Source organism: Lottia gigantea (genome assembly GCF_000327385.1).
Source record: "Lottia gigantea unplaced genomic scaffold LOTGIsca_20, whole genome shotgun sequence".
Classification (NCBI taxonomy): Eukaryota; Metazoa; Mollusca; class Gastropoda; family Lottiidae; genus Lottia; species Lottia gigantea.
In genome coordinates, this window is record NW_008708401.1 from 1,455,357 (window position 1) to 1,466,928 (window position 11,572).

At 36.2% G+C, this 11,572-nt stretch overlaps 1 protein-coding gene across 1 annotated transcript; it reads left to right on the forward strand.

Moving 5' to 3' along the window:
- Positions 1-4,447: 4,447 nt before the first annotated feature.
- LOTGIDRAFT_60004 (hypothetical protein) lies at positions 4,448-4,672 on the forward strand (the record flags this gene model as incomplete). The annotated part of the gene is made up of 1 exon (XM_009053581.1): positions 4,448-4,672. A coding segment is annotated over one exon (225 nt), but the record flags the coding sequence as incomplete, so codon positions are not given.
- Positions 4,673-11,572: the final 6,900 nt, after the last annotated feature.

The window sequence follows — 11,572 nt, forward strand, 5'->3', positions numbered from 1 at the left end:
ACATCATTGGTAACATCTGAAAAATCAGAATAATCGCCGAGCAAAAATTCCATGGTTCGAGCCCGTTTGGATTCTGGTTCCTCAGTATCGTCTGTCTTGATGAGTTGACGTTTCCTATCTCGAAGGTCTGAGCGCTTAAGTTCTACTAAAAGGCGTAGGATATGATCCCAGGCTTGACATCGCTGTGTTTCGCTGAAGAACTTTAATTGCTTGTATCTTGGATCTACAGCACTAGAAACAACTGGAGGCACAGTAACCAAGGTCTCGTTGGGATGGGATGAATAGACCTCTTGCAACGTTTTGGATATGGTGGCTTTAAAACTTTTGATTGCTAAGGAATCTGTCGCTTTAACCTTCAAGTGTATTTGTACCAAGCCTGTAACGACGGGATATATTATTCCTGCTGTTGGGAACGTGTCAGCTTTAAGAACCGAAGTAACTGCTTTAAACGGCTCCAGAACACGAACAACATCCTCTATTGTGGACCAATCAACTTCTAAAATTTCATACTGTCTGGCATCACGAATACCAATTATGCCTCTGTCGTTTATTATGCTTATAACAGCCAGTCGTTGCTCTAGCATCCTTTGAAGCATAACATATATCGAAAGCCAGTGGTTAGCGTCGAATTTCAGCAACTCTTTTTCGGGAAGATTCAGCTGACGTTGCTTGTTTCTGAATGCATCAAATGCATGGGAATTAGTCTGGATGTGAGAGGTGAGTTTAGTTGCTGCGTTTAATATTTTAGTCATGAACGACATGTCTAGTCCTTTCCGAATACCTTGTTCTAAAGCACTGCCCAAGCAACTTACGATTGGAAACCCAACATCATCAGGACAAGAGGACGTTACGACTAGAATTGAATTGTTGGAAATGTCGAAATTATCCATTGCTGAGAGGAATTTGAATTTGACTGGGCAATCAGTAACATCAGCCATAGAGTAAGACGACAAAACACGACTCTTTTGAACCCAATCTGAATCAATAAAATGGACTCTGACGGTCGAATACGTCTCACCGGAAGAATGTACCCAATTCTCTAACGAAAATGATAATTTGCTATGCCCTTTCATTGCAAGAACGAGAGAATCTTTGACTGTAGAGTAATACGATAACAACTGATTATGGATAGTGGTGTTGCTAGGAATTATACAATTAGGATCCAATTTGAGACAAAAAGATTGAAATCCAGAACCTTGAGTTATATTTAAGGGCAAGAGATCAGTTGTACACAACTCAACGAGAGAATTCGTCAATGAATCCCATTCAAATGATTCAACATACAGGTCAGCCGAGTTCAAGGGTTCGGAAACTTGGACACCAGGCGAAGAATTTGTTGTGGCGGGAACATGAAATTTATCCAAACTAGGAAATGATTGCGGACACGTAGTTTTGTATAGACTAATGGCGGGGTGTTTGAATGAAAGGTGATTTCGTAAACTTGATGTCGAATTTTTGTACGTTAGCAAACTACCACATAGATTACATTTCGCCTTTTCAGCTTCAGGTATAGCAATGAAATACTGCCATACTATGCTTTGTTTCTTAGCAGAAGACATAATCACTAAAATATATGAGCAGAACAAGTAATGTTAACCGTGTGCTGCGTAATTTAACTATGATAATAAAATGATATTCGGATAACCTCACCGGAAGCGTGACGCGAGCGATCTATTGTAGGTCAATGTTGAAATCGGTGAAGATATTCACACTTAGAGGATTTCAACGATTGCAAATGATTTTAATTTTTAAGTTCATCAATGATTTACAATTTTTCACAGTTTTGCCATAATTTAATGCTTATATTATGAGTAATACGAGATTATTTACTCAAATAACCGTGTTACTTCCCTTAACTTGCAACGCATAAATTAAAATTACAAATATTGTTGACGAGTTACCTCCCTTAACTAACAAAGCATAAATTATCTAGGTCAATGTTATATGTTGTATTATATAATTCATACGAACATATTTAAAGCTAAATTTAATGTTTCTGAGTTGCAATTCACATAAATTTGTTCATCACCTTAAATAAATGTGAATAAATATTACCAAATCAATTGAAACAACACAATTATAAAAATTATGAACGAGTTATCTCCCTTAACTACACCGCCCAAATTGTCACATGTATAATCCGTATTTTTCCTTTAACAGATTATCTAAATTCAAAAAATTCAAACTAAGATGGGTTGGATCATTTGAAAACCTGACATGATTTGGTATCGAAGTACCTAACTCATATACTAAAACATGCAGTAGTATAAATATCATCCATAGATTTCTTTTTAAGTTGTTCACATCGTGATATTTCAGTTCTTAAATGATAGCCGAGAGTCGAAATGTGCTGCACTAAACTTTATAAAGTTTCTGTATATATATTGGGGTTTGGTATTTCTCTCTGAGCTGACTGTATCTAGGACATACTAGTAGAAACTGATGTTTATATTCAACACCACGAAGATCCCTATGCCTTTCAACATGCTTTTACCGACCTATTTCTACGTAATGGATACTTAGTCCGATATTGTTAGAGCTTTATTGTATTTCAAATTAATTATAGAGAAAAGGTAGGTCTATCGGGAGTCGAAACGAAAACTCTGGATGTTAGAAATTTACTTTGTTCAACATGAATGGAGGCAGTATAAATCGTTTTGAAATAGTTTTGTATTTTCACCTTGTTCCTACAAAAAAAGTTATGAGCAATATACATAAGAAAAATTAATATGTACGTGATTAATTTTTGCTTTAAAATGAAGTCTATCACACTAGCTGTGCCAGTGCCAGTACTTGTGACCTAGGCCAGTGCTTTTATAAGAGTTTCTCTTATAAAGCCTTCTACAAGTTCACCATTAATCAACATATACGTCCAATATTTTCCATTAGATACATTTTCATTACTTTGACATCACAGTAATGTCATTGGTAAACTGCTTCACAAGACCAATAAAGCTGAAGACACATACATGCGGGTGCGATGCCTGCGTTGCGATAAACCGGTGCGATTATGTGGTACTGTTGCGGCAGGAATGACAAATACGCGCGGTTTGCGTTAAATTTGACTGAACTTCGACGTTCGTTCAACTTCAGTCATCATGGATGTCTTGGAGGAGGACGACGATGCTTTATTCCTGATGGCTGCAGTGCACTACAGACGAGAGAGGAAGAATCGGAGGGTATGGGTGTATCCCATTAATAGACTGCACCCCTATTTTCTTGGCTATTTCTGCCCAGGCATTCAAAGATTTTTGAGAGTTATGGTAATCCTGAGCTTGTGGTTTGTACAGATAAGGCCGGGATTTTACCAATTTACAAAGCTCCTCTACTTCTTGGAGTTATTGCTGCTGGACGTGGCATGTTGACGGCTTTCACTCTGTAATAATGGGGTTTCCATAACCCATAACGTCCATAACTTTGCCTGTCTCGAAATTAAATGGAGGTAGAGAAGGTAGTTTCATTGAAAAGGATGGTCACCAGAATGGGTCATTCTTTGTGTATGAGAAAAGAGACAGTAGAATCATAGCTATCTTAGTAGGCTTACTGGGAATTTGCCCAAGTCGATATAACATGGCCAGGAGTCGTTTATATACGTTTATATATGGTGATGTGTAAAAAAAAACTAAGAAAAGCTTATAATAGTAACAAATTATAAAACTAAAAGATTAAAACATCGTCCATGTCTGAATTGAGCTGAAATCTCTACCAATCCGAATGTTTCTTCTTGCTTGCAAATATCAACAAATATCAACACCAGTTAAGAATTGAATGTAGATTTTTTTTACGTTCATTGTTTGACGAACGCAGGATTTTAACGTGTTAATTTGAATGAATAGATTTAACACGTTATTGTGGGCTGATAAGAGATGCTCGAGATGAGTTATCTCCCGTAATGCTCATTAGTATGAAATTAGGTCAAACGCAATTAACTGAATATTTTTACATTTAGAATCAAAAACAATTATCCCGACTTAGATAACCATTAAAATTTAGTATATTTCCTTAAGTTACATTAATCAATACGTTATAATTAATAGTTGTAACCATTAATATCTGAACTTAAATATTTAATTACGAGTTGCCTCCCTTACACTGGCAATGAACATAGTAAAATAGGACAAGGACAAATTATGGAATTCTGTTGTAATAGAGTACAGTTCCTATCGTGAAATGTTAGTGTTTGGAATATTCTAATGGTCTTGAAGTGAAAATATCTAAACTTACAATACAGCATGTTATGATCTGCCTGAATTGGATAGTGTACTATTATTTACGATAGTTAGTGGTATTAGGTGCCAAATGTGCTATATATAGACCTCGAACTTCGTAATGCCATAGTGTTATAATGTTAACTAGCCCAATAGTGAACTCTACTCAGGATAATAACTTAATAGTGAATTTTCAATCGGAGGAAGAAGACAAAGACTGTGACTATGAAAGTGTTAAACAGTTACATGCCGCTGCTGTTAATGGTGATAAACATTACTTAGCAAGACTACTGACAGCCTTTCATCATTATATTGATTATGGTGACGAGTTCGGTCGTAATGCCCTGATATTCTGTATACTGGCTGACAGGTATGATTGTGCCGAGTTGTTATTGAAGAATGGCTGCAATATCAATCATAGAGATAAAGGTGGACGGACTCCGCTACATTGGGCAGCTCACAAGGGAAATTATAAGATGTTAAAACTACTCCTGTCGAAGGGGGCAAGTTGGTACGAGAAGGACAACGAGAGTCAAACAGCACTACATCTCAGTACCAGACATAAACAGTATAAATGTCTATCTTTATTATTACGGCATCTTTCACCGGCCGAAATTGATGTACAGGACAATAACAAGAGAACCGCTTTACATTGGGCTGCATCCTATGGGAATTTCGAACATGTTAAAATGTTGCTGAGACAGGATTCTAATATTGGTATTCCAGATATTGAGGGTAAAACACCACTACATTGGGCAGCAAGTAGTCACGATAGGTTAGCAGTGAATTGTGTGAAGCTTATATTGGAAACTACCCCGAGTGTAATTAACTGGCAAGATTTTGAGGGACGAACTGCACTCCATTTGGCAGTAGCTGATGGTAATGAGAGTATTGTGAATATTTTGACTTCCGTCTCAAAATGTGATGTTTCAGCCTTAGACAATATGTTCAGGACTCCCTTACATTGGGCAGCAGTCTTGGGTCACTCTAAAATTGTGCGTATTTTATTGGAGAAAGGAGCAGACTATACAAATTCTGACTTTAATGGTGCTACCCCACTTCATTATGCAGCACAGAACAATTTCAGTGAAACCGTAGAAATCTTTTTGTCGTCCATCACCCTCACCGAAGATATGCACGATAACGAAAGACGATCTGCCTTCATGTGGGCAGCTGGTAAAGGTGCTGATGACGTGATCAATGTATTTTTTAAACATGGAATAGATCTACACCAGGTTGATAAAAATGGAGCTACTGCTCTACACGCTGCTGCCTTGTCTGGCCATGAGTCAACAGTGAAGTTATTGCTAGTCCTAGGTGCACACATTGACATTGAAGATCATGTTCACCACACACCATTGTTCCGAGCCTGTGAGATGGGGCATACAGATGTGGTCTGCTGTTTGTTGGATATGTGTTCAAAGGTGGATACAGTTGACCAAGAGGGAAGATCAACCTTGCATTGGGCAGCTTTAGGAGGTCATGCTAATATCTGCCAAATCTTGATTAACCACGAAGTAGATCCTAATGTAAGAGATTTTTCTGGTCGGACACCGCTACATTGTGCAGCGTATGGTGGTTATGTGAACTGTATGTCGGTGTTGATCGAGTTTAATGCCGATTCTAACGCTCAGGATAGTGAGGGCATGACACCATTACATTGGGCCTGTAGTAAGGGTGATTTAGATGCTGTGAAACTATTATTAGAGAACAATGCTTATCCCAATCAAATGGAATATACTGAAGACCGATATACTCCTCTAGACTATGCTTTAATGGGCGAGAATCATGATGTGGCCCAATATATGATAGAACAAGGTGCGCTGTCAATCACGGGCATACAGGATATTGCCGCTCAAAAAATCCAGTCCGCTTTCCGTGGATATCGTGTCCGCAAAACTTTCACCGAAAGGAAGATCTTATTGATGAAACATGAAAAGTTAAAGAAAGAGGCAGCAAGGAAGCGAGCTGTTACTGCTGATGATAAACATTCAGACTACACTTTACAAACTGCTTGTGATAAACGTGCAATACACATACCGTTAGTTACACAAACATTTATAGTGGATGACATTCGCAAGGTACAAATAAGTCAAACACTTGATACCGAAAGCAGTACTGTTCATTCTTGTCCGGGCGATCCTCTTACTGAGGATTCGTCTGCATCAAAAAAGACTGCGAAAACTAAGATAGGACGTGTTAATCAGATGGATCGAAATCAGGCCGTTACTATAATTCAGAGAGCTTGGCAAAGGTACAGATCGAGAAAATGTGCTAAGTCAATTAGTAGTTGCCAAGTTTATGATTTACAACATCAAATGGCAGCTTTAAATATTCAGTTAGCATGGAGGAAATATTATAGAAAGAAACAATTAAAAACTGTTAAACCAAATAGTCAATTGTTGCAGAATTGGCATCCTTCGTTTGTGTCTGATAAACAACAGACATTATCACAACAAATGAAGGCTGATCACTCCAATGTCAAGGTTACAAAAGATTTTAGCAGAAAATTTTCTTATAACTTACACAATTAAAAATCATTATGTTTCATGTCATACCTAGAAGTATATTCTGCTATATGCCACTATTATTATGATATATTGATATATCGACATGCTGAACATTCTGGTCATGATAATTGATATGGATCTTATATCCCGATAAAAATGAAAATATATAGAATCATAAAAGAAATTAAAATTTGTATTATATACATATAACATATGAGTCAGAAGGAAAATTACTTGTTATCAATACAAAGTCACCCTCACATCCTTGCCCAACACCTTCTTACTAGCTGTATATCTGCATTGTCTTAAATATATAAGGTAGATATTCTTTACAATAGACACCACAGTTGCACGAAATGGAGTAAAATATACCTTTAGAATCAGTAATTCGACATAGAAGGCGGATGTAAGAAAAAAATCCGTAAATCAACAGAAAAGTGTGTATATCAGCAGAAATTTACGTATGTCAACAGAAAATACAAAGTAAATTTCTGTAAAAAAAAACGGACGGGTCGGGTGGGGTCCTGGAAATCCAATCAGCAAGGTATATCGTTCGGGATATTCGTCCTTTATCGGCAGGTATTATGAAATTACCTTGTTCGATTTTAGGTATACACGTGTCGTGCAAAACGTGCACCGTATACCCGAAAGTATACTTCTATTTGAACTCGACCTAACCTACCAATTTCTCTTTTCATATCATTAATTGAATATTCTACATTACCCAGCCTGATTGATGTGACGCCCAATGTGGCTCAATTATCCTTATTATCCATACTGAAAGATAGAAGAAACCTTGTGATTTATCCACAACACTACGATAGAATGTTCACCAAGGTATGAAGAAATATAACTCAGATGGTTATTACAACAGCTCAAAAGAACAAGGTTAGAGGTCACGATGAATAGAACTCAGAAACAGAGAAGCGATAAAAGAAAGTAGAGGCATTGAAGTGTAACTGATAGAATACTGTGTACTGAATACAATTAGATTTAAAACAAGGTATGACGTCACCCTGTGATTTTTGTTTATATAGGAGAATATACAGTTTACGTAGATCGTCTATCCATTATTGAGAAAACTGTCCATTATTTGCAATTAATAATGAACAGTTTCATCAATAATGGACAGTTGCAAAGAATAGACACTATTTTAAGTAAGTCTATTACCTCGAAGAAAACAAATTAAGATATATGAACACAATTTAAAACTTCACAGTAATAGAAATATCAGATGATTATGTAGGATGGTTTCCTGAATTCTGATATCTTGATTATCTGGGTTTGTGCCTGCATAATTTGTTTTTTTCGCACTGTGAAGAATATCACCTTAGTCCGACTGTTGGATGTAGTTCTCTTGTAAGTGCACACGGCACTTGAACGATGTCATTTCTTTTCAACAATAAATTGTTCATCTACATCGGCTGCATAAAACCTTGTAGCACATTTGCTCTTTGGGAATGATTTGAAATGTTCCCTTCGAATCCAGCTTTCTGGCACATACTCTTCAACTTATTATAATAAATGAACGCCCACTGGAGAATCACAAAACCAAATATCGCTAGTTGGTGGTTTCCTTCGTCTTAAATAAAACGCATCCGTCTTGACCTGCAATATAAACATTCATATTATTTTACAACTTATTTATGTTAAGTATATTTCATTTTTGCTAAGACACTTCGGCACGTGTTGAATTGAATGAAATGGAACTACGTCTTGCATATTTCTCTATTTTGTCTTTGTACTTGTCATCAGACAATGTATTTTTGAAACGCTTATTAATGATAGAAGCCAATTGTTCTGTAATTGGAGCTGAAGTTTGCTCGTCTCCATTTAATTCACTATCTAATTGTGTCACTATGTCCATATCTATATCTTTGGATTGGACTGAATGATTTGGCATTAAGGCATCAGCATCACTCATATCACTTTCATCACAGCATTGCCCAATATTTTGCTCAATATTTTGAGATATAATGTTCATGGTATCTTGTAAAGTAATCATAACTGGCAAGATATTCTCTCCGGTGGTGGAAACGGGACTTTTACAGTATTAGTTACATTCATTGCAACGTCTGTATTGAGAAGATCATCTTCCTCCACATTCGAGAGTATTGACAAATCGGGAGACATCGCTGTATGTGGCTTAGTCGTCATGACTGTCCCAACAGAACTGTGGCAGAAAGAATGCCCAAACAAAACTTTAAATCATTTATAAATAGGGCGAAAACTTTGTTAAAACCTGTGCAGAAAGTTTCTTGCATACAGGCCAACCAACTCGTTAAAAATAGACTCTATTTTCTAACAAGTTCAATCTGGATTATCTCGATAATAAAAGTAGAGATATTCAATAGCGGAGCACGCCGAAAAAGCTGATATCTACTACGCATGCCTTATCTCACATGGATTCAGGAGTGACCTAGCCATGGTATGAAGTAGAATTCATTTTTGCTAAGACACTTCGGCATGTGGTGAATTGAATGAGATAAAACTTCCATTGTCCCGAAAAGATAGAATTGGAGTTGAGTGGGCAATAAACCCCATTTCATTAATTTGGCGGTTCATTGAAAAGTATTAGTTATGGCTAAACAATTTGACAATACAGACATTACCTACCGTAAGCTCATATACTTTTCATACAATGGAACAGGACATTTTGATGTGTCATTTTAAGCTGTATACGACGATGATCTAATCCACCACGATTTGACTTTGATACGTCGTCGATATATTTTTTCTATTGTCACAATCCAATCCAATAGATAACTCTGATAAGTTTTCCACACGCAAATTCTTGCCTATAGCAGATACAGCCATTATGAACTGTCTATTTACAGAGTAATGCCTGCTCCCTTCACCCTGCTTTGATGTCCTAAAAAAGCTCAAAATCCCAGGTTTTATTTTTGCCTTATGTGTTTTAGTCTACTTGCAGTTTTCCCGACAACTTCTCTAATACCAACTACAAAACGATCACGTAGTATCAACTCTTCTCTCAATGCACCATATCAAAATACTAAAAAAAATAGAAAGGTAAAAACAAAAACCTTTATAAAAACATTTGGTGGCAACTCGACATAGTCAACTATTGTGATGACAATATTAAAATGTGTATCATATATATATATATATATATTTGCTCAACTAACGTGTTGATCTACTTACAAATATATGTTAGTTACTTCCCTTGTGATATGAAATTTGTACGGTAGACTAATATCATTTAAAGTTTGTCGACGCCAAACTACATGACAACATTCTTTACAGACATCGGATCAAGGGACAGCCGGCACAATAAATGCATGTAGGAATGATGATAACTTCTCGTGTTGAATTGGACCATAACCTGAACATAACCTGGAATCTAAACAGCAATGCAGATAGTTGAAACTGAGCCCCATCAGCTGATTGATAAAACAATATTGAAAGGGATTTATCTTTTCTATAGTGTGTTGGTTGCCCAGACATTCAGACAAAAAGGGACTTGATGGAAAGGAATTGGAGAAAATATTGTGTTTGAAAATATAACTGATATTTTATTATCCACGTACAATAATCACAAATTGACAATACTATAAACATCAAGTACTAATACATGTAATATAATCACTTGTAAACAACTGATATATTGGACACTCTGTTAATAGTGAAAATTATGGTAATTACATATACATATAAAACAACTATATACTAACTAACATTAAAGGAATACTACGTCTTTGAATGAACATAAATTTCGATCTTGGCCAATAAGACCATGTATTCATCAACTGGCTTGCATGTCAACTGATGAATACGTTCTGTTATTGGCCAAGTTTGAGAATTATTTCGACTCTAAGTGAAGATATTGAAGGGATGACAATGTTAAATTTTTACGACCCTCCCCCAGACGACAAGCCATCAAGATCATCGGTCGTAGATTGGAACAAAGCTTCCAGGACAAAAATGGATTATGTATATCTAGGAATAGCCTTTAAGTCGATGTTTTGAAACTAATTGCAAATACTGTTAGCATGTGAAATATTGTTGAAAATTTGCATGATACACCAGAGCTTGTTGGTATTACTCTGTCGTTAGGTTTCTTCGTTGTGGTGGTTGTTTTGTTTTCGGGAGCGACGGTTGTCATTGGTTCTGGTTTGAAGCCATTCTCATCACTTAATAAACCAAGGTATATAGAAGCATTGGTTTTACTCCTGGCTTTATCATCAGTGTTAAAATTCACAGAAAAAAGTCCACTAGGGTCAGAATACCCTTCTCTGGTGTCAAAACTATCTATCAATGGGAAGTATGTATACCCTTTCACATCACATCCGTCAACTCTGATGGCTGAAAAAAATTAAGATCCAAAAAGTCAATTTAAATCGCCTAACATCATAATGCACAGTAGTTTCGAAGTGTGAAAACATTACATGTTAGACAATTATTGGAATAAAAATGGAATTGGAAGAGTGATAAATATACTTAAAATTAATGTCAAATTCCTATACCAGAGATAAATAGTTCTAGTGTCACAATCTACCAGCCTAAAGCTATTTGGATTAAGTAACATTTTGAGTAAATTTACAGATTCTGTAATTTAAACTAATATTCCAGTCTCATTTTAATAGCAAATTATTTTCTGGGCATGTGGAAGTTAGTTAGTTTGAGAATAGACAAAGCTGAACCATACGAACCTTTTAGTACTTCGTTGGCATACTGTTTAATATAAGAAGATCTTGTGATTTTATTGTGTTCAAGGGTTTTATCAGAGACACCATTACCAGCTATAAAGATGGGGAGCTTGCTACCATATCGCATCCTTAACTTCCGTAACATCATTCGAATTCCTTTAGGATATACCATTACACTGTCTTGGCT